Genomic DNA, 24,307 nt, shown 5'->3' with positions numbered 1-24,307 from the left:
ATACTTCTGTTCCCCTTGTTTTCATTAAATACACGCAGATTCCGAGAGGATAGGTTGACTAATGATCGGAGCAGGGTACCATCCCATCTCTTTTTTGTTAGAATGGGACACTACAACTTCATTTCACTCCCAGCACTGTAAAAACATTACTTTCTCACTTTTCCCACCAAAAGAATTCCTTTTTTCCTCTATTATATGTTGTAGTCATTTCATCATTGCCACTGCGAACAGCAGCTTAATAATAAAATACCCAATTTAGGGGCGCCTGGGTGGCTCAGTGGATTAAAGCCTCTGCCTTCCACTCAGGTCATGATCCCAGGGTCCTGGGGTTGAGCCGGGCATGGGGCTCTCTGCTCAGCAGGGAGCCTGCTTCCTCCTCTTTCTCTGCCTGCCTCTCTGCCTACTTGTGATCTCTGTCTGTCAAGTAAATAAATAAAATCTTAAAAAAAAAAATACCCAATTTACATAGGTACTAAGCTGGATGCTGTGATAGCTAAACACAAAACACGAACCAGAGACACTGGACGTACACATTGGTCACGAAGGCCTAATACCTATTTGTTGACTGATCCTGTATAATCTCCTAGGTCTCTTCTAACTCTAAATTTATAGAAACCTATTTTGAGATAGTTCAAATAAAATAATCTGTAGGGAGTAAAAAATGACTTCTGAGGAGAGTCTGAGGATCGAGACTCGTACGACGGAATTCCATACAAATAAATTGTTATTTTTCCAAAGTCTGTGGCTTACTTCATCGTCAAGCAAAAGTGAATAATTGATTCGCACTCGAGGTTTAAAAAAAATCGCGGGTCGGAGCAGGTTCAGGTGTGGCTCCGGAAAGATGCCACATTGCTATGGCAACTTCGAGTCGCCATTTTAAGTGTTCTCGCGCCTCCCGCCCTGACGTAACTTCCGGTATCACCTGTGAGGTTACCGGGAGCCGTAAACAAGGTGTGCAAGCATCCAGAGAGCTGTCGGGATGCAGCAGAGCGGAGCGGCTGGAGGCCGTGGCTACGCTCTGTTCCCACTGCTTGGCGTCTTGTTCTTCCAGGGTGAGCGCGCCTGCTGGGTCCTCCAACTTCCGGGGTTGGGTGTTAGGGGAAGACGGTCGGTTTTCCGGTTCCGGTGGGGGGGTCCCAGGAAAGCCCCCATACCGCGTCTAGACGTGCAGGCAGTGGGACGGGGTGGGCAGCGCGTTCTCTTGTGTTCACCGCCCACTTGAGGGCCGTTGGCAGCTTCTCAGTGCCTTCCTGAGCCCGGGGGAGCTCGACCACCTTGCGTGACTGCTTTGTATTCGGGTGATCACGGCGGGCTCTGGCGTTAAGGGGACCCCGTGCTATCTTGTGATGAGTTACCAGCGGTCGTCTCCGCTGTGGTTTTGTGGGCTGTATGTCCTGATTAGGAAGGGGCGGTTCTAGCGTTCGTCTCGGTAATTTTGCGAAAGAAAATCTTGGCTGTTGGTACTTTTATTTTTTGTAGGTGATTGTCAGGGCCTCGGAAGTAAAATGTTTATTCGTCCCAGAAAGGGGTGTGCTGTGATTTCGTTACAGTAGAGACGCATTTTGTTGAGGAAAAAGCAACTGCTGTAGCATTTTACTAACATTTTTGAAATACAAGAAAGAGCCTATCAACTCTCTTGAAAATCTTAATCTATTAACCAATTATCCTAAGTACAGTTTTCGCACTATGGCATATTCTTCGAGTTTGGATATATTTTGCTTTCATGCAGTTTTAAAATTGCATGGGTTTCAGCCCAACCTAATTACCTTCATTTTAGGGCACAGTTATGGGTGTGTGTGTGTGTGTGTGTGTGTGTGTGTGTGTGTGTGTATGTTCTCAGGAACTTGTGTGTTAATAGAGCTACAATCAGAGTGAATTGTTAACTTCATAAAATGTCCTTGTGGGTAAGTGGGAATTTCTGAAGAGGGCCTTTGACATAAAGAGTTCATTTGTTCTAAATCTCAGCGGGTAAGGCCAGGAAGTTACTTATTTGATGACTAATATTCATGTTGCCAGCACACTCCCTGATCCCTCCCAGTGCTCTGTCATCGCAAGTGTCCAGTTTTTCAGCTGATTCTTTTGCAATATAATATTTAGGCGGACCTATCACTCCGAATAATTCCAGTTTCATCTCTCTGTCCCTCTCACAAACTCTCAAATATTGTACCGTTGAGGAAAAAAAAAATGCTAGGAAGGATAGGTGGTTTCTTAAACTTGGTGCCATTTCACATTGAAAAGCATCCACCAAATACAGCAGACCAAATAATTCAAAAGTAAAAATTTATGACCCATATGTACTTGAATTATCTTTTGTCTTAAAAAAAAAAAAAGCAGCTTTATTGAGATAGAATTCACATGCCATACAACTTTCCTATTCCAAAGGGATAATTAGGTGGTTTTTCATATATTCACGATTTATGGCGTCACTACCACAGTCAATTTTAGAATATTTTCATCATCCCAAAGAAAAACTCCATACACAGTAACAGTCACTCCCCATTCCTCCCTTCCATCACCCTCTGACAGATACCAATTTACTTTCTGTGGCTATGACCTGTTTATTCCGCACATTTCACATAAATGGGATCATACAATATATGTTCCTTTGTGGCTTATTTCTTTTACTTAACATGTTTTCAAGGTTCACCCCTTTTTTAAATGTTAGGCAATAGACTTTGGTTTCATTCCAGTGTTTATTTGCTTTTCCTCTTCAAAGATAGCACCCATTAAATGATTAGCTTGTCTGAATTCTCCAAGTTATAAACATGGTCCTGTTACATCAGTTGTCCTAGTACATAGAAACAACAGATCAGATAGCTTAGGTTCTTATACTTAACCTCCAAATAAGTATAGACTTTTATGAACCAAATGTTGACAGATTGTATTTTGGAAAATTAGGTGTACAAAACTGGGAGTTTTGTTATATTTTTTTCATTCCTTCTTTGTATAAAATTACATATATTTAAATGTGATTTTGTTTTCCTCCAAAATTTAAAAAAATTGTTAATTATTATTATTTAAAATAATTATTATTTCTATTGTTGACTATTTTGACCTGGCAAGAAATGTTTTTTTACTCAGGAGAAAAGATAAATATCCCAAAGGACATTAGGCCTAGGATGAAAAAAAATTTTTTATTTTTAAAATTTATTTATTTTACAGAGAAAGATACAGTGAGAGAGGGAACACAAGCAGGGAGAGTGGGAGAGGGGAAGCAGGCTTCCCTGCTGAGCAGGGAGCCTGATGTGGGGCTCAATCCCAGGACACTGGGTTCATGACCTGAGCCGAAGGCAGACTCTCAACGACTGAGCCACCAGGTGCCTGTAAGACGAAAATTTCTAAATGAATGTAACAGTGGTTTAGTAATTTTTTTCTTATATATATTTTTTCTTATTTTTTGAGTGGAGTAGACATATCATTTTACATTTGTTGATTGTAAAACACATTTTAAAAAAACTTTTTTTGAAGATTTATTTATTTATTGATTTGACAGAGATCAAAAGTAGGCAGAGAGGTAGAGAGAGAGGAGGAAGCAGGCTCCCCTCAGAGCGGAGAGCCTGATGTGGGGCTGGATCCCAGCACCCTGGGATCATGACCCCAGCCGAAGGCAGAGGCTTTAACACACTGAGCCACCCAGGCGCCCCTCAAATACATAAATCTTAAAAACAAAATTTAGTTTCAGATGTAATAAATGTTGATTTGTGAAAAATAAATTACCTTTGACTTTAAGATCTTACCTTAGTTGAAATTAAGAGTTGGGTGGTTAACCGACTGAGCCACCCAGGTGCCCCAAAACACTTTTAATTTCAGTATAATATATATATATAGAGAAAAATGAACATATTGTAATTGTACAGCTTAATGCATTTTTAGAAACTGAACACACCTGGGTAACCAGCACCTAAATCAGAGTATAGGATGTTTCTGGTATTTTAGAAGCCTTCCTTATGTTTCCTTCCAGTCATTATCCATTCTCTCCCAAGGGGAACCAACATCCTGACATGTAGCTAAGTTTAGTTCATCCATGGATCTTACTTTTCTCTATACATTTAAGACCCACTTATCCAGTGGTTAGATTTCAGCAAAATGACTTTAGGTACTGATAACTCTGTGGCAAAATTATGCTCATGAATATGAAATTCATATATATTAACAAGAAGTTGGTTGGTAGGTAGATTTATTAATGGTGTACTTACTCTGATTCAGTAACCAAGTTTTGCTCAGAACTTGTAGTTTTTATGCTTATTTTGCAATAATTTTTGTTTCATAAAAAGGAAACTGTTGGTTTGGTTCAGTTTAATATTACTGAGCATCCACAATGCACTAGTTTCTGTTTTGAGGAGCTCAGGGTCTATTGGAGAAGATAGACAAGTCAACAAATTATTTTATTTTTTAAAGGAAGAGATTTTAAAAAAGATTTTATTTATTTATTTGAGAGAAAGAGAATGAGAGAGAGAGCATGAGAAGGGGAGGGTCAGAGGGAGAAGCAGGGAGCCTGACTGGGGACTCGATTCCAGGACTCCATGAAAATGACCTGAGCCAAAGGCAGTCGCTTAACCAACTGAGCCACTCAGGCACCCCAGCAGATAATTTTAGAGTCTGGTACTAAGAAATGTAGAAGCACAGAAGAGGTGCCCTGAATCTGCTGTGAGGATACAAGAAAGACGTCCTGGATGTGCCACCCAAGTTAAATCTTGAAAGAAGAGGTTAGAGATAGGGCATGAGTAAAATTCCATCATAGAGAGGAACGTGAGCAAGGCATAGAGGCATTAAATAATTTTCCAAGCAAATATTCTGAAACTTATACTTCGATTGGGTTAACTCAAATCACATGTGGAGTTTGTATGCTTATGTAACATCAGTGTTCTGAGTTAGCTAGAGGATGTTAATGAGATTCTGACTTATAACTGTGACCTATACATTTCTCCTTTCTCTAAACCAGGGTTGGCAAACTTTTGTGAAAGGCTAGAAAGTAAAGATTTTAGGCTTTGTGGGCCATATGATATCTGTTGCAACTACTTAGTTCTGTTTGAGTAGCACAAAAGCAGCCATGGACAACACATAAATGAATAAATATGGCTGTGTTCTAATAAAACTTTATTTACAAAGAGACATTGGAGGCTAGATTTAGCTCAGGGGCCATAGTTTGCTGACCTTTGCCCTACACCAACTATCCATTGACATTATCTCTTGGCTATCTCAAAGGCACATTAAACTTATCCAAAATCAAGCTCATGTTCTTCCCTGCTCTGCCTGGTACTTTTCTAGTCTTTCCTATGTCAGTGAATGTTATCATCAAGTCAGAAACCTGGGAGTCATCCTTGATACCTCTGTCTCCCTGACATTCCACATCCAATCTTAGATTGGATTATCACCAGTTCTTGATGATTTTACTCTAAGTATTCTTAGTTCTTTCCATGTCCACTATTACCAACTTAGTTCAAGCTTTATTTCTCATATGACTATTGTAGTAGCCTTCTAAGTTTTCTCCTTCTATTTACTGAACACCTCCTAAGTGTCTTCCATAAAGTGGTCTTTTAAAAATGAAAACTTCATGTCTCTTTTCCCTCAGTCCCGCATTTAGGTATTTTCCATGGCTTTCCCATTACTCTGAGAATAAGGGGCCATATCTCTGAAGTTCTGCTTAATCTGCTTCCCACTTACCTCTTAGCCACATCTTTCTTTCTCTCATGATTTTTGTATTGGAGCCATACTGCTTTCCTTTTGGTTCTTTGGCTGACTGTGCTCCTTCCTGGCACTGGACCTCTGCATATGCTGTATTCTCTGCCTGGAACGCTCTCTCTCTCCTCACCTTGTCACCCTTCCTTCAGAGCTCAACTCAAAAAGTAACTTTTACAGAGAAGCTTTCATTAACCAATCCCTGCTCCTCACTATAACTGATGAAGTTCCCATAGTCACTCTTTGTCTTTGCTTCTAGTACTTATCAGATTTTAATTATACATTTGTCTTTGTGATTATTTGATTAATGGGTTGAGTTTTTGCTGTATATTAAGGTCCAAAGTTGGCAGTGTATTTATTTTGCTCACATTTAATTCCAGGCTTAGAGGGTGGCACAAAGCAGATCCTCAATAACTATATGTTTGAAGAGTGAGTGAATGAATAAGAGTATTGTCATGGAAGCCTCGGGATAGAGGAAGAGAAGAGGAAGAGGTCACTGCGTCGGACAGATCCAGTAAGATCAGGGTAGAAAAGTACCTAGTGGAGTTTTTAATCCCCTGGGTTTTGTAGTTTTAAGACATGACACCCTTTACCAGAAATGGTAGTAGAGTGTGTTTTGTACTCTGTGGGGTCCAGAAGTGAATGGGAAGGGAGGAAGTGTGAATGCCAGGTGTATACTGCTCTTTCACTAAGTTGGCTTAGAAAGGAAAGAGCGGGCAGTCGTTGGTAACACGTAGTATCACAGGGTTATGGAGAGATTTTTATTATTTTGTTTTATTGTTATTTGTTTTTAAGGATGGGAGAGACTTCTTTGTTTAGAGGCTGAAGAGGGAGAGAGCCCCTCTGGAAAGGAAGAGTTTGAATAGAGTAGAGAGGGTTTTTCTGCTGAAGCAGGGCTTGGAGGGGAGGAATCTAAGGGCAGAACCAAAGGGGTTGCCTTGCATTGGAAAAGGGATACCATACCCTTTCACTTTGGAAGTATGGATGGGTGTAGACACAGGAGAGTGCCTGGCTGGGCAGTTTGTATAGCCTTAAATTTCTCGAAAGAGTGAGAGGAGACATTTTCTTCTGAGAATGAGGGATTTGGAGGTTTCATAGACGGTAGTGAAATGACAGAAGTTGGAGGAATTAGAAAGAGGAGCTGACCGAGGCTGGTTAAAGGGTCACCTTAAGGGTTCAGCTGTAGATAGACTCCATGAATTGCTTATGGGAATGATCCATGCATTTGTGTGATTTTTGTTTTAAAGATTTTATTTATTTATTTGTCAGAGAGAGAGAGAGCGAGAGCGAGCACAGACAGAGTGGCAGGCAGAGTCAGAGGGAGAAGCAGGCTCCCTGCAGAGCAAGGAGCTCGATGTGGGACTCGATCCCAGGATACTGGGATCATGACCTGAGCTGAAGGCAGCTGCTTAACCCACTGAGCCACCCAGGCGTCCCTTTGTGTGATTTTTTCACCTTCTTTGTACACCAGCCATTGTACACCACTTCCGTAGTCTAGAAGTGGTCATCTAGGACTGAGCTTTTCCTGAATGGGTTCACTGGAGAGAGAGGAGCGTACAGGACTTAAGACTGTTGGAAATACTGTATAAATGGAATAGGAAGAGAGCAGGTGACTGATGAGCACTTTGTTCCTATACTAGAATTTTTGGTGACCTGTCTACCTCTTTCTCTCGGTCTCTGTCTGCTCCCTTCCTTCTTGAGTTTTTGCCTTCCAGGTGCTTGTGTCTTACAGGGGAAATAGTCTTTACAAATTAGGTACATGTGCTTATTTGGCCTTATGGACTAACTGTTATGAGAACAGTGAAGAAAGAAAAGTGAGCTGTACCAGGGAATTTAGGAAGGCACCCCAGAGGGGACTGCTGTTTGAGCAGGTTTTTGAAGGTTTGTGAACATTGGGGGGTGTAGGAACAGTCAGGATTGGTAGAAATGGGGAGAGCCTTCCAGACAAAACCATACTCAGAGAGAGGCACAGTGGCATGAAAGGACAGAGTAAATTTGGGAAGTGGTGGACATTCTAGACATGGTGAAAGCGATGGGATGGGTGGGTGGGTGGAGTGGTAGAAATTTGGGGCCAGATTGTCACTTGACGGATTTTATTCTATAGCCCAAGAAGGAAATATTGAAGGTTTTTGGATGTTTGTGGTGTTCATTTTAATAGCAGCAGCTAACATTTATTGAAAGGTTCTCTTTTAGATGCTGTGCTAAGCATTTTTTAAAAAATAGATTTTAAAAATTTATTTATTTGACAGACAGAGATCACACGTAGGCAGAGAGGCAGGCAGAGAGAGGGGTAAGCAGGCTCCCCACCGAGCAGAGAGCCTGATATGGGGCTCCATTCTAGGACCCTGAGATCACGACCCAAGCTGAATGCAGAGTCTTAACCCACTGGGCCACTCAGGCGGCCCTGTGCTAAGCATTTTATGTATTATCCTATTTAATCTCATTGGACACTCACAGTGACCCAGTGAAGTAGGTCTGGTCGTTCTGCCCATCTGCTGAGTAAGGAAATTGAAACTGGGACAGGTTAGGTAACTATGATTAAAATCTTACAGCTAGAAAGTAGCTGGGTTAGAATGCAAGTCTAGTTCTACCTACTTCTCAATCTATGTTTTCAAATCTCTGGACCGTACTTAAGTTTTAGGATAAGGAATAGCATGGGGGGGGGGGGGGAGTGTGGATTATCCATCGATTTCCAGCTTCCAGTTTTAGAGCTGGATCTTGAATGGTGTGTAGTGTGGGTTGGGAGCAAAGGCTTGGGAGAGAGCAGGAGCTGAGGGATGAAGGCTTTCCAGGCAGAGGAACAGCATTTGCCAAGTCACAGAAGGAATGACAAGTTTAGGATGGCAAAGTCGGAGTGGATGCTATGGAGGAAACAGAGGCGAACCTCATTTTTGGGATGGGTCAGATGCTTATTAGAGCTGTGAGCTCAGTCGGTCTCCTCCTTTTAAGAAGAATGTGAACAGACTAGATTGTCTTGAGTGGAGCAAGAAAAACAATTCAAAGCAGACAGAGGTGAAGGTGTTGATGACTCATGACTGTGTCTGTGATGGGGAAGGTTGAGGGAGAGCAGGCAGAACTGAAGAGGTGCACCAAGCTCTCACTCTGGGGGACAGGCAGGCTTTCCACTGTTACACCTGTTTTAACTCATTTATTCCTCACACTGACCTAAGGTAAGTGCTGTTATTAGCATTCTCACCAGGGTGAGAAACTGAAGAGTTAAGTAACTTGCTGAGACCACAGAGCCCCTAAGCCATAGTGCTGGGATTTGCATCCTGTCTCAACCAGAGGCACTGGTGTGTGGCTGGGGTGTGGGTTTGCTCTCTTGTCAGATCTTGCTGCTCTGTGTGCCTCTGGCCTGCCAAAAGAATCAGGGTTTGTTGCAGTGGAGAAGAAAGCAGTAAAAACAAAGTGCTGGTGACTTTGCTAAAAAATGGCTCCCTCGTGGAAGATACATTTCTACTCAGTGTTTCCTGAAAGGGGATTGGTCAGAGGAAAGGGGGAATCTGTGTTTGGGAGGAGCTGGAATGCCAAAGCTGGATATATGAGCCCATTTTGGCAAGAGTCAAATCTCTAGAGAGTGTAAATATGGTATCTGATTTTTACATTTTAGAGTGCATTAAATTGTTCTGTTTTCCTTCCTGTGATTGACTTTTAACGGATGCGGGATTCATTAACCAGTCTTAAGAGAGGAGAAGGTAAAACACGACTGGATAGAACCATTTTCTAAAATTCTTGAAAAAGTGCCCTCTTCTCATTTCCTGTTCTCGTTTTGCTGGCGGTTGAGAAAGTGGTAGCCTCAGGTTACAGCCAGGCTGTGCTCGGGGTAAGTCCCTAAGACCACAGCAGCTGCTATGATTCCTGGGGTGTCAGTGTGTCACCGAGGGGGGTACATGGCATCACCTTTTCGGCTGTGGGCGGACCTACTTGTTTGTACTGCATTTAACCACAAGTCTGTGTTTGGAAAAATGCCGTTGTGATCAGGTTTCAGATTTGTACTCAAGCACCCATTCTGTGACTTAATACTATAAAATGACAAAAAATGCTACACCTGATTCAGGCAGATACCTGCTCCTTGCCCTTCTGGGCCTCCCTGAGAAGATACTCACTTATTACTCCGAGAGCCCAAAACACGATGGTGTCTCTGTATTGCTCCCTCACATCTTATCCATCCCACCTAAATGCATACCTATTTAAATGTTTGGGCTTGCTTTGATCAGGTGTTCACATCGTCCTTTCCTTGGAGATTAAAGCAGATGCCCACGTCCGGGGTTATGTGGGCGAGAAGATCAAGCTCAAATGCACCTTCAAGTCGACTTCATCTGTCACTGACAAACTCACCATAGACTGGACGTACCGACCCCCCAGCAGCAGTCGAACAGAATCAGTGAGTGTTTCCTGTTAAGGAAATGTCTTTGAGTCTTCAGTGGTCAGCAGCTCTGGAATCCTTTTATTCTGAGTCCCAGGCATACCTCAGGCCTTTGCATTCGAGAATCAGACGTGAGCTTCTGTGTAAATAGAAGATGAGCTTCTACCCGATTTGGCATTCATTGGGTCACATAGGTCTTTTTTATCTTTCTATATGAGAATCTTGTCAATAAGCTATAGGAAAAAAATGTCAGAAACTCAGAGGAAATGTGGTTTAATTTTGTTCCCCCTTTGTTGTTTTCCTTTTGTGTGTTTTCAGATTCAAGGTACTAAAAAGAGTACCTCCAGGACTGTTGGATAGAAAAATTTTGTAGGTCCCAATCATAAACATCTTTTCTCATAAAGCTGCTCATTTCCTGCAGTATGAGGTTGTCTCAGTGGGTGTATCGATTCGTGGATCTGTACTCTGTGGATTTATCTTAGCCTCGTCTCCTAGTATATAAACACCTGCATTGATTTATATGGTTCCCTTTGAAGGAGATGGTGACACCTCGTGTGGATGACAGATACTGTTGGTGACAGATGGTCTTGCAGTATTAGAAGCAATATAGTTTATACACACATATAAAACCCGTTTATGGTTCAGATCCCATTGTGGATGTCTAATTGAAGATTGTGGTGCTATAAAAAACCCTTTCTCTTTACGCTTCCAGCAATATCTTTAGTTCAGGATAGATGCTACCAAGAATGTGAATGTTGCTGTATGTAAGATTGTATTTTTTCCAAGTATCTTTAATTCTTTTATCCTGTTTTCTTCATTGGAGAACTTTCTCTTTGGTTTTAATATCTAAGCTTTGAGTTTTGTTTTAGGACCCATTAGTGAATGCCACGTAGCTAGGAGCCAGGAGGGGGCTCCAGCCAAGGCAGCTAGGCTGTATTCATGGTTACTTTTCCTTTAGATTTAATACAGTTCACATTATTTCAAGTGGTCAGAAAACTATGGCTGGCCTTGATTGACTCAGCCTCCTTGGCCAAAAGTAGGACAGAGCAAGCAACGGGGGATCTTCTTGGGTCAGAAACCATAATTGAAAACAGCACTTCCTGTATGGTGCTGTCTTCTGTGAGCCTGGTCAGAAAGCAAGCGCACGCACGTTGTAAATCCGTGGACCTTTCAAGTCATGTGACGTGACTGTCACAGTCAAGTGATAATTCAGGTCACGTCAGTCAGTCTAATTGGTTGGCAAGGATTTGGGAATGACCAGTTTAACTCGGAACTTATAGGTTGGATTAATCTTGAAGATATATAGCAGGCCTCGTTTTGTCAGTAAGGAGTTTCAAACCCTTTTATATAGATGCTGGTAATCATTGGTAGTCTTTCTTTACCTCCCTCTTGTGTGTGTGTGTGTTAAAGATTTTATTATTTTTTAAAGATTATTTATTTATTTGACAGAGATCACAAGTAGGCAGAGAGGCAGGCCCAGAGAGAGGAGGAAGCAGTCTCCCTGCTGAGCAGAGAGCCCGATGCAGGGCTCAATCCCAGGACTCTGGGATCATGACCTGAGCCGAAAGCAGAGGCTTTAACCCACTGAGCCACCAGATGCCCCTAAAGATTTTATTTTTAAGTCATCTCTACACCCAACATGGGGCTCGAACTCACAACCCCGAGATCAAGAGTCACTGCTCCACCAACAGAGCCAGGCAGGTGCCCCTTACCTCCCTCTTTGGAACACTCATCACATATGTTATTATTTCTTAATATCTGTCTTTCCCCTTAGACTGTAAAATCTGTGAGAGCAGGGACTACACCTGTTTGGTTCTCACTATATCCTTGTGCTTAACACAGTGCCTAGCACATAGTAGGTGTGCCGTGACTCATCAGTTGAGTGAATGCGTGAGCAAACGAAGTGAGAAGTGATTCAACAACAACTCTGGGAAGTTGCTCTTCAAAATTGGGCAATTTAGTGGTTGTAAATGGGGGAGGGCCAAGTAAACAAAGAAAGAGGAAACGCTTGAACCTTGCATAAGAGAGAAAGATCATATTGTCTTGTAGTCCCTGCCTGGCCTACCACCCGACATAATGAGGTACTTTGGGTGACCAAGTGTCTGATCATCAATTTGAAATAGCACCGTTTAAATTCAGCATCCTTTCATTGAGTCCTGATCATCATTTGGCTTGGGGTTTTTATTAATTGCCAAGATAGATAACCTAAGACAGGCTTGATTATATTGTACCTACAAAAGTACAAAAGTTTATCCTCAAAATAAACAAAAGCTTCCTCTGCCCACTTACGACCTGTGTGCCTTTGAGTAACTCACTTAGTTTTTGGCCTTGTTTCCCTCATGCCCCATGGATTGTTCAGTGTTGTTATGTGGCTCAAGTGAGTAAACCTGTGGGACTCATTTGCGAACCAAAAAGGACCACACAAATAGTAGATGCTACTTTAGAATTGGGTTTCTCGGCTTTGGCACTGTTGACATTCTGAGCTGAAGAATTCTTTGTTGTGGGGGACTAGCCTATGCATTGTAGGATTTTTGTCAGTATCCCTGACCTCTGCTTGCTAGATGCCAGTAGCACTCTGCCCAGACTGTCTCCAGATATTGCTAGATGTCTCCTGGAGGCCCCCAATGCCCCCGGTTGAGATCTACTGCTTTAGGACTTCAGGCAGAATTTAGAAGATCTTTGAGAGCTATGATCCTAAGACACTTCCATCAGGCCTTCTCCTGATAAGTTGTATTTTTTTTTTAAGATTTTATTTATTTATTTGACAGAGATTACAAGTAGGCAGAGAAGCAGGCAGAGAGAGAGGGGGGATGCAGGGTTCCTGCTGAGCAGAGAGCCCGATGCGGGGCTCGATCCCAGGACCCTGAGATCATCATGACCTGAGCCAAAGGCAGAGGCTTAACCCACAGAGCCTCCCAGGTGCCCCCCTGATAAGTTGTATTAACTTGTCTTTTAACTTAATGATGAAAGTGAGCAAAACATTAAAAAAAAAAAAACACCCAACTGAGAAAACCCATTATGCATTTGTATTTTATATGGGACCTTTTTAACTTGACATTTTCATTGCATTTTGCAAATTAACTTTTGTTTTGTTTTGTTATGGTGTTGCTTTCTTAGATTTTTCATTACCAGTCCTTCCAGTACCCAACCACAGCAGGTACATTTCGGGATAGAATTTCCTGGGTTGGAGATGTATACAGAGGGGATGCGTCTATCAGCATAAGCAACCCTACCCTCAAGGACAATGGGACTTTCAGCTGTGCTGTGAAGAATCCCCCAGATGTGCACCACAATATCCCTGCGACAGAGCTAACAGTCACAGAAAGGGGTAAGCTAACTGCCACGACCTTCTTCTGCCGGGCTCTGTGACTGCTGTGCTGCCTACTGGAGAGGTCTGGGACAAGCAAAACTACCTGTGGGTGTAAGCCAGTCTGCCATCCTGAATTGTCTACAAGGATGAATTTCTTAACTTGATTTTGCAAACTGAAGTTGTCATTCAAATATTGTTATAGTTTCCCCGTTATCTATTCCTTATTTTAACTTCAGGTGACCAGAGGTCTTGTGGAACACATGACAAACCCCTAAGGAGATGGAGGCTTCTTATCTGTGTGATTTAATTTCCCCAGTCTGTTCATACCCTCAGTTATGAGGCCATCTTCTTGCTCGTGTGTTGAAAGGGTGCCCCTTCTAATGATGGGAGGCAGTACATTTCTTATATGTTGCAAAGGGCTGAAGTTTCCTTTTATCAAGAAAGCATAAGAAAGTAGGTTAAGGACTGACGTTTTTCTTCGTTATTCTTGGGTGACTACTGAGTGGTCATTCTCATCCTCAGTTGGCCTTGAACCAAAGATGTACAGATACAGAACTGCATTATGGTTCATGATAGATGCTTTACCATCTCCCAGGTCTTTCTCAAGTCTGTCTGTCTGTCTCTCTTTCTCCTTCCCTTTCCCTTCTTCCTCTCTTTCTTTTTTTAAGACAATAACTCAAGGTTTCAAAGGTAACAGGCATGTTCATGCTGCAGGCTGAGTAGGAGCTGAGTATAGTTTGGTCACGTGACTCCGATGCCTTAAAAATATGTGCCCTTTGGTCAGGAATCCCATTTTAAATTTTATCTTAAAGAAAAAGAGGTAAATATGAGGATTTATGTACAAGGATGATCATCATAATGTAGCTTGTAGTTTAAAGGAATTAGAAATAGCTTGAGTGTCCAGCGTCTCAGGATCGGTTCAGTAAATTACTCAGTGTGGTAGAATACAGTGCATCCATGATAAAGTAACACTTGGAAGGAGTTTTTAATGATGTGGGAAAAATGATCATCTATTACACAAAAAAGGAGCTTAGAAATAGTCTGTAAAATACGATTCATACTTCTAAAACTAGGCACTCTCCTCCGTGTCTGCAGACCCATACCCGCGTACTCCTAGAAAGAACACCGTGTGGGTAGATACCAACGTGTCAATCCTACGTAGTGGGATTACAGGTGCATTTTGTTCTTTGTAATTTTGTGTACTTTCTACCTCTTCCACAATGAACTTATTCTTGTTATAATCAGAAGAAATACAAGAGCAAAAGTAAAATGTAGCTCATGTCAAAGGAGGCCCTTCTGCACGTCCCTCCCTCTCACCTTCCCGTTTCCCTCTTCTAGGTTTTGGCACCATGCTGTCCTCTGTGGCCCTCCTGTCTGTCCTTGTCTTCCTGCCCTCCGCTGTGGTGGTGATTCTGCTGCTGGTGAGGATGGCAAGGAAGTCTGCAGGGCTGAAGAAGAGGAGCAAGTCTGGCTATAAGAAGTCATCTATTGAGGTTTCCGATGAGTAAGTTCAGCGGGAGCGCCGAGCTCTTAACCCCTTTCCTCTTCAGAGCCCTGCTTCGCGGATAGTCCCTAGAGCCCTGACCCATCCCTTTTCTCTTTCCCCAGGCCAAGGTTAGTTCTAGGAGTACTGGAAGGAAGGTTGGAAGTGAAACTAGTGGATATTAACATGGAGAGAGAGATGGAGGGGTGAATGTAGGATCCTAGTCTCTGCTTTGAAAACCAGATTGTACTATGCTATGGTTCTTTTTTTTTTTTTAAGATTTTGTTTATTTATTTGACAGAGAGTGAGAGAGGGAACACAAGTAGTGAGAGGGGAGAAGGAAAAGCAGGCTTTCTGTTGAGCAGGAAGCCTGATGTGGGGCTTGATCCCAGGACCCTGGGATCGTGACCAGAGCCAAAGGTAGATACTTAACGACGGAGCCACTCAGGTGCTCCTATGCTGCATATAAATTCTGAAGTGGTGGGGGTGTCTGCCTGGCTCGGTCGGTTCGGTGTCCCACTCTTGACTTCGGCTCAGCTCATGATCTCAGGACTGTGAGATCAAGTCCTGCATCAGGCTCTGTGCTGGGCATGACGTCTGCTTAAGATTCTCTCTCTCCCTCTCCCTGTCCTCTCTCTTTTTCTCCCCCTCTCTAAATAGATAAATAAAAATTCTGGAGTGGCTATCACATTCCTTCAGAATCAACGGGCAATTCCAACAAGTCAGTTACTTTTCCCTTCTTGTTTTGGCACCAAGCTGATGTGTCCCAGTAGAAGTTGCTTAAGCAATGATGAAGGCTTTAAGGATAGTCTTGGACAGGAAAACCAGTTTAAATAAGCAAGTTGTGTTCTTGGTCAGCCGATGCTCAGAGGGGCTAATGGGATTGTGATTATCAAAGGCATTTATGAAACATGTTGCCAGGGAGCAGGTCTGACCCAGTTTTCCCTGGGAATAAATCTACTAAAAACAGGTGACGAAAGTCTGCATAAAACCCATTTTGATTCTCCATCGTCTCTATCTGAGGCTCTTAGCCTTGGCAGGAAGTCTTTCCTGGGGAACATTTTCTTTTTCTTTGCATGTGTGCACATGTTATTTGTGCATGTGTGTTTATTTCATGGGAGAGAGTGCCCTTTACAGGAATCTCTAGCCCCACACAAAAGGTAAGGTACTCTCGGTAGAAATACCAAGATGTCTATTTCTAAGCGCCATCTAACAAGATTCCTATGCTCCAACCTTCAGGCCCCTTGTTCCCTGACATTTCATCTCATTGACTCCACGGGCCAGATACACAGCATATTTTCTTCTCTAAATAAGCCGCACTCACTCAGATCTTTTTTCTTTCCCCCCCACCACATGCTTTTCTCTTGCTTGGAATCCTTTCCTTCCCTCTTTTGTTTGCCTGGAAAACTTTTCCCGATCCTCCAAGACCCAGCTGAAATGTCGCCTGTCTGGAGTCTTCCTGAGTCCTTCCCGGAGAATAGGTCACTCCCTCCTCTTTCCTACCCTAGCAGTTTGACCTTAAGCTTATTAAAACATTTTATTACATTGTGTCCTAATGTACTTGTCAGGTTGCAACAGGTTCCTCACACCCACGAGGCTGTGAGCTCTTCAAGGGGCAGTGTCTTAACTTTATGTCTTGGTCCCCAGCCCAGCATAATGGCTCAGATGTGGTTGGTGTTCAGTCCATTTCTAAGCGAATGATTGGGTCCAGCTCCAACTTACTGGGCACTTGCTACGTGTCAGACTGTGGTGCGTGGTTTGCATGTGGTTATTTTTTTATCCCAGTGCTTAAGTAACCTGCCTACTCACACTCCTAGTGAGTGGCAGAACTGGACTTTAAGACAAGACCTGTCTGACTTGGACAGCTGTGCTCTTCCATGCCCTACTGTATGGAGGACAGTAATTGTTCAGATTTGCTTTGTCCTTTTTCTCCAGCACGGACCAAGAGGAAGGGGATGACTGCATGGCGAGGCTTTGTGTGCGTTGTGCTGAATGCCTGGTAAGCCTGTGCCATTTCTCTGTTCACCATTCGTGTTCCATTTTCCCGCTTACTTAAGGGGATCCTTTCCCCTCAAGGGTAGCAGAGGATATGCAGGTAAGGTCCAAAGCAAGGTATGAACCAAGGTACTCCCCAAAAGCCTTTTGGTCTCAGGGGACCGATTCTGACCATTATTTTGTTTTCTGTCGCATGGGTATAGGGTGGTGTCCTTAGGTTGGGGAAGTCTCAGCTTACTGACAGAGAGCGCCCTGAAAAAGGAGGGCCTGTGCCACCAAGGTCGTGCTAAGAGACTTTGTCTGGCTTGACTCAGAATCCTGAACTGAACTTTCCTGCTGTGCCTCAGTTTATTTTCCCCAGGGAATTAGAATGATACAACCTTTTGGGTGACTTATTGCTTTATCAGTAAGAAACACCCATGATGGAGGGGCACCTGGGTGGCTCAGTTGGTTAAATGTCTGACTCTTGATCTCAGCTCAGGTCTTGATCTCAGAGTTGTGGGTTCAAACCATGTGTTGGGCTCCATGCTGGATATGGAGCCTACTTAAGAAAAAAGAAAAAAAAAAAAAAAAGGAAAAACAAACAAACAAAAAGAAATACCCATGTTGGAAGACCTGAATGTTGATTTAAATTTCAAAAGGCAGTCATCCCTCCATTTTTTAAGCTCCTGCTATGACTGGTAGGTTTGTGTGTCTGTCCCAGCATCCCAGGAGGAGAGACTCTCTGATGTGGGGCAGTTGGAAACAGGTCAAAAGCAACTTATGATATAATATGAAACATACCTGTCATTGCGGGGTTTAAACTTGTGTTCTCTTTGTACTCACTGCCAAGCTCAGCACTTGGCCGGACGGCTGCAGCCCAGCTGTTCACTGCAGTGTCCTTTGTTTCTCTCTGGCAGACTGGAATGTAGTAGCTAAGATGAGAGGAAGGTTGAAGAGAATCTAACAGTAACCCTTCAGGGTTTGAATACTCTAATAACACAAAATAAGTTAGTGTCAGGCTTATCACCCTCGGTATTTCGGATATTAATTCATTTAGCAGTTATTTCCTGAGTATCTGATATGTGCCAGATGGGATTCTGGTTACTTAGGAAACACATGTGAACAATACTGACGAAAATCTCTGCCCTCAAATAACTTACATTCCTTTCCATGCGTAGAAAACTCTCATTCTTTAAGACATGGCTTCAGTATCACTTTCTCTTAAATTGCGGGTACAAATAATAACTAAATCTTTTAAAAATAAGCAAAACATGGAGTATACCAGATGGTACTTAATGCAGTGGAGAAAAACAAAATAGGGAAAGAACATGGGTTGGCTGGATAGGGGGGTATGATGTATACCTCACTGAAGTGATATTTGATCAAACACCTAAAAGAAGGAGACAGGAAGCCGTATAGCTGTTGTGGAGGAACATTCAGAGGAACATTCTGGATGAGGAAATGGTAGGCGTGGTAACTCTGTGGAGGGGTCATGATGGGCATGTTCTTGGGACAGCAAGGAGACCAATATGGCAGGAATTAAATGAGCAAGGTGAAGAATAGTGTTTTTTGATATCAGAGAGTCAATACCATATATTTTTTTTAAAGATTTTATTTATTTATTTGACAGAGAGATCACAAGTAGGCAGAGAGGCAGGCAGAGAGAGAGGGGGAAGCAGGCTCCCCGCTGAGTAGAGAGCCTGACTCGGGGCTCGAGCCCAAGACCCTGAGATTATGACCTGAACCGAAGGCAGAGGCTTAACCCACTGAGACATCCAGGCGCCCTGACAATACTGTATCTTATGAACATAATAAGTGAATGGAATGAATTGGGCTTTATTCTTTTTCTTTTTTTTAATTTATTTACTTGACAGACAGAGATCACAAGTAGGCAGAGAGGCAGGTAGAGAGAGAGGGGGAAGCAGGCTCCCCGCTGAGCAGAGAGCCCGACGAGGGGCTCGGTCCCAGGACCCTGGGATCATGACCTGAGCCGAAGGCAGAGGCTTTAACCCACTGAGCCACCCAGGCGCCCGTAGGCTTTATTCTTAATGAAATGGGATGCACTGGAGGTTTTTGAGAAGAGAAGCACTTTGTATTTCCAAAGGCTCACTCTGGCTCCTGTGTTGAGAATAGGTGGTACCTTGGTCAAGGGACCATGCCAGTCAGAGTCCAATTAGGAGACTTTAGCAATAACGCAAGTGAAAGAAAATGGTACTTGTTTGAACCAGGGTGGTAGGAAGTGGCTGTATTCTCATTATAGTTTGAAGATAAAGCAGGAAGGATTTATGGATGGGTTTCAAATATCTGTGAAAGAATGAGAGGAAATCAGAGATACTTCCACAGCTCTTAACTTGAGCAGCTGGAGGAATAGATAGTATGGGTAGAGTGGGTGTAGACGTGAGCCCTGGAGCTCTCCAAGGTTGATGAGTTGGAAAGAGGAAGGGGAATTGGTAAAGGAAGCTGAGAAGGAACATCCAGTGAGGTAGGAGAAAACCAGGAGGGTGTGCTATCCCGGGAACCAAGTGAAGAATGTGTTTCAAGGTAAAGAAGGTGATTAACTGGGGTGCCTGGGTGACTCAGTAGGTTAAAGCCTCTGCCTTCAGCTCAGGTCATGGGATCGAGCCCCGCATCGGGCTCTCTGCTCGGCGGCGAGCCTGCCTCCCGCTCCCCCTCTGCCTGCCTCTCTGCCTGCTTGAGATCTCTGTCTGTCAAATAAAAAAGTAAAATCTTAAAAAAAAAAAAAAAAAAAGGTGATTAACTGTGCCCATTGCTGCTGAGTCAGGTCAAGTAAGATGAGGACCTGAGGACTGAGAATTGATTATTGGCTGATCTGGTGATGGGGAGGTCATAGGTGACCTTGGCAAAAGCAGCTTCAGGAGAAGAGAGGGGAAGAAAGCAGCTTCCTTGGCAAAAGCAGCTTCAGGAGAAGAGAGGGGAAGAAAGCCCGATGGGGATCAGGTTGAGAAGGAACACAAAGGGAGATGTGGGTGACTGTGGGTGTAAACAGCTCTTGCAAGGAGTTTTGCTGTGAAGAGATGCAGAGAAGTAGGGTGATAGGTAGGAGGGAGATGTGTGTCAGGAGTTACTTTCTGTTTAAGATGGGGGAAATTATAGCACATTTGTGTGCTGGTGGAAATGATTCAGTAGAAAAGGGAAAAATGATGCTGCAGGAGGGCCAGGGGAGGTGGCTGGAGGAGCTCTAGGATGTGATGTACAACAGGGATACTGACTGTAGACAAAGGTGGGGAGGGAGTGGCCATATGAAGAGTGAGGAGTGCTATTGCCCTTGGGCCCAGATGCCGGTGAGTGCGCATACCTGGTGCCGGGAGCTCCCTGCTGACCCCTCTCTTCCCAGTGTCAGGAGAAAGCAAGGTCATCCGTGGAGAACAAAGTGAGGAGGAGGTGCTGGAGGTTTGAGGTTTAAGGAAAGAGGGAGAGGTGTGGAACAGTCATCCAGGAGAACAGGAGAATGACGGGCCAGAGAAATGTGGTGTGCCAGGTAGTACTAATGGGCCACTTGAGCTTAGAAGTAGTGAATACAAGTTTAAACAATAAAAATAAGAACAATGGTAACAGTGGCTAATCTTGAATGAGTGCTTACACAGTGCGAGGCGCAATGCGAAGTGATTTCCATATACTGTCTCATTCAGTTCTCATCCCCTTTCTATGACGTGTCTGTATTTTTATTGCCCCCCATTTTACAGACAAGGAAACTGAGATCTAGAGACGTTTAATAACTTTGCTCAAGGTCACACAGCCAGCAAGGGGTGGAGCTGACATTGGAACTGAGAGAAACTGAGAAACACAGACTCCTAGCTGCAGTCCTCATGTTCTGATGCAGACAGCCGCCTTTTCTTTTCTTTCTTTCTTTCTTTATTTTTCTTTTTTTTTTTTTTTTTAAGATTTATTTATTTATTTGACAGAGAGAGAGAGCACAAGCAGGCAGAGAGGCAGGCAGTGCGAGAGGGGAAGCAGGTTCTCTGCTGAGCAGAGAGTCCGATATGGGGCTTGATCCCAGGACCCTGAGACCGTGACCTGAGCCGAAGGCAGAGGCTTAACCCACTGAGCCACCCAGGTGCCCCAGACAGCCACCTTTTCATGTGTGTTGAGGTTTTAAAAAATATCCACCATGGAAAATGGAACTGTTAGGGTTTCAAAGCATTAATTAGTCCAAGGACAGAAAATCTATTGCTGGTCCGTGAGGCTTCGTGGGAACACCGGTGCGCTGAGCCTGTGCTGTTTTCACTGTTAATGTCACTTCATGCTGAGTTCTGTCAAGGGGTCCTAGCATGCCATCTTTGTCTAAACTCTGACAGTGGCCACGTATCAACACCACGACTGTTCTTTCCCTCCAGGACTCAGACTATGAAGAGACATACTGATGACGATCTTCATGACACAAGAAGAGTCACCTGCTAGCAGAAAATGTCCCATTCCACTGGCAGCTAAAGCCTCTCGGAGAAGCAGGGCTGGCTTGGATGGCAGTGCTGGAGGATTCTAGAAGTCATCAGGAGAGACTTCAGGAACCATTTATTTATTGAAGAAATGTTCTTTTTATATTTATAAACTGTTTAAGGACTCTTTGAAGAAACTCACAACTACCCCTTTTAATGACTTACACTCTAGTTGAATGAAGGAGTTCTCTTCCTGAATAGAAAGATGGTTTTTGTTTCCCCTGTGTTATTGAATGTATTACGTGTTTTCCAGTTATTTGAGGGGAATCCTAAATGTTGGCCACACCGTGGGTGCCAAAGTATCTTTAAAAAATGAAATGGAGCTCGTAGCTTCCTGATAGGCTACCAGATGAAGTGTTTGTTGGGGATAAGTGTCCTTTGTTTTTTGCTCCATGAATGTTTTCAGCTGTGAATCAGCAAAGAGCCTACACTCCTTGGTTTTGTGACACCATTGGTTGAGTTTGGATGACTCGGAACCCTAATTTCTGTGGAGCTGGCAGGCCTGGGAGTCCATGGTTTGCTTTGGCTGGGTTTTTAAAGTATTAAGGTGTCATCAATTTATAATTAAGGAAGGGAATGTTGACCTAAAGGGATCCCTTCCTTTTGTCTTGCTAGGTACAGTTTGTTACTTTACTCTCTTATAGCTGACTGATTGGTGGTTTCCTTCTTGATGTCCTGGAGCAGAGGCAAGAAAAACTCTTTGAGAAGCTTTTAGTGGGGAATGTAGAGAATTTTCTCAGTTATTTGCAAGGAAATACTCTTTTTTAACAAATGCCACTCCAAAGTTCAGATGTTGGATTGGCTTTAATGAGGCTTCTGTGTATAGGAAATAATCTTTTTGACCTAAGTCATGCTTTAGAACTTTCCTGTGTTCTAAAATGCGCCAAATATGAGTGAGCTAAGGTATTTATGTACAAACAGTTTTTACATAGTATTTGACATAAGGAAGTGAGGTGGTACATAATGTTTACTCGTTTCTGTTCTCTGATACCTCACATCAACTTCCTCCATTTTCCCGCAGCAAGCGATTTCAAACTTTAATTTACATAGGACTTTCTGTAAGCCATTAAGAGATACGTGTGACATGTCCAGAAGGATCAACAGTGTAGTCGTCTGTAAAACAGCGATAGAGTTTACTTCTCAATTGAGAGAAAAATTATCCCCTCTCCCCATCGTCGTTTTTTTTTTTTTTTAAGCAGGAGAGTCCGAGATCCCTCACTAGGTGGCTCAGGTGGTTTCCATATTATAGCCTAATAGACTGTATACAGTATCCAAAAAAGTCACTTCCCCAGGATTTATTTTTTAAAAATTGGGGTTATTAGTTCTGGAAGTCATCAGTAAAGATTTTTTAAAAAGATGGCATAGGTTTGGCCTGGCCTCTTTTGTCAGTCTAGTCCATACATAAGAGAGTCTGGTTAGTTAATTAGAAATTATGCTTTTGTCTGGTCACATAAGGAAGTAGAAGAGGAAAAGACACATTGACTGTTTATTTCCAGTGGTTAAGCCTCAGACTCGAGCTGCTTGGGCTCGTCTGGGGCCAGTCTAGTGAGACGGTCTGACACCTCAGCAGGGAGGGGAAAATGTGTCTGAGCAACGAGAGTAAATACTTTGGGCTCTAGGAGATCGGAAGATAGAGATCTAATTGTGAGGCAGACTTCTCGTGGGTCTTCCTGTCTCTGAGAAAGAGATGGTGCTACAAGAACCCAGCGAAAACCGCATTTCATGAATTGAGGAACTGGTTTTATCTGGGTTTTCTTGTAATTTCCCTTCAGGTCTGTGATGAGGATTAATCCGGGGTGGGTGGGCGGTGTTTGTCCCTCCAGGTAGATGCTGCTGCGTGGAGACTTGGTCGTCCTTATTTTGTAGCCTTGATCATGATTTGAACAAGTCCCTTTCTTCCTGAGTGACTGGATGGTAGCATCCTTCATGGGAAGAGAGTAAGCTGATTGATTATTCAGTCGGCTCCATGGCTTTAAAAGGTCACATCAGTCATAGGGCTGCTGTCCCCGCTCATCTCTTATCCTGAGTCTGGCTTACAGCCTTACAGCTTTTTTTCCCTCCTCTCCCCTGCCTTCTCCTCTCCCCTTTCCGTCCATCCTTCCTTCCTGCCTTTCTCTCTCTCTCTTTCTTTTATTCTTCTTTTTCTTTCTTCCCTTTCTTTCTTTCTTTCTCTCCTTCCCCCAAAGGAGCAAAAAGCAGTGTTTGGATACCTGCCTTCTTTAAGGATGGAAAGAAGATCAAGGTTTTTTTGTTTTATTTTGTTTTATCTTTTAAAATATCTTCTCAGGTGCTCTTCCCTCTCTTTCTATTGTTTTGCTGGTCTGGATACAGAGCACACTGTCTGAAGACCAGCCTTGTCTAGAAAGGAAATCGGATTCTGAAAGCTTCAGACGGGCTGAAAAGCCTTTCAGAATTTTTCTTTGGCTACTGAAGGCTTTACTTGTGGTTACATTACCTTGTAAGTTTTGCACATTGAGCTCTTAATTCTGTTACCAAATGTGAATTTATAAAATGCTTTGTGTTTCCTATGTGGCCTGTTACCGCAGGCTTCTTAGAGGATGTCTTAGTTCTCTGCAGCTCCCAAACTAGGCACTGGTGCTTCAAGAGGGAATGTTGTATGTCCCTGTGTAAAAAAATTGTTGGAGGCCAAATCCTGACTTTGAAAGTTCTATTGTGTTGCTCTGTTATGGTTCCAGATGAGTGCTGTAAGAAGACCCGGAGGGAGCAGACCAAGATGATCATTTAATTGGGCTACTGGAAACTTTGCTGTCAGAAGGGGCGTCTCCCTTCTTTTGACCCCCGTGTGGGACTGTTGCAGTGTTAACAGCTGCATTTCACTGTGTTTTTTGTTTTTGTTTTTTTTGTAGGCATATGTACACTGTTGGGTAATATTCACAGACATCGTAACTCTTGAGATCTTTACCACATCATAATTAATAAACTGCTTTGCACTTTCTGGCTACTTTTTGGTATGTGTCTACATATAAAATGAGAGCCGTCAGAGGCAAGGTGGGGAGGTTGTGGTTTCCAGCAGCAAG

The 24,307-nt window shown here is 43.2% G+C and overlaps 1 protein-coding gene across 2 annotated transcripts; it reads left to right on the top strand.

The window, feature by feature from the left end:
- Positions 1-897: 897 nt before the first annotated feature.
- MPZL3 (myelin protein zero like 3) lies at positions 898-24,231 on the top strand. 2 transcript variants are annotated; one of them, XM_059182114.1, is made up of 6 exons: positions 898-1,052; positions 9,897-10,063; positions 13,163-13,373; positions 14,694-14,859; positions 16,774-16,837; positions 21,171-24,231. In XM_059182114.1, exons 1-6 carry the CDS (start codon positions 980-982, stop codon positions 21,195-21,197), a joined length of 708 nt encoding a protein of 235 aa, XP_059038097.1. In that variant the 5' UTR covers positions 898-979; the 3' UTR covers positions 21,198-24,231. The 2 variants fall into 2 exon arrangements, with proteins under 2 accessions (XP_059038097.1, XP_059038106.1); XM_059182123.1 differs by lacking the exon at positions 21,171-24,231 and adding an exon at positions 16,265-16,319.
- Positions 24,232-24,307: the final 76 nt, after the last annotated feature.

The sequence above is a fragment of the Mustela lutreola genome, chromosome 1 (genome assembly GCF_030435805.1).
Source record: "Mustela lutreola isolate mMusLut2 chromosome 1, mMusLut2.pri, whole genome shotgun sequence".
NCBI classification, from domain to species: domain Eukaryota; kingdom Metazoa; phylum Chordata; class Mammalia; order Carnivora; family Mustelidae; genus Mustela; species Mustela lutreola.
This window is presented reverse-complemented; position numbering and strand designations above follow the sequence as displayed.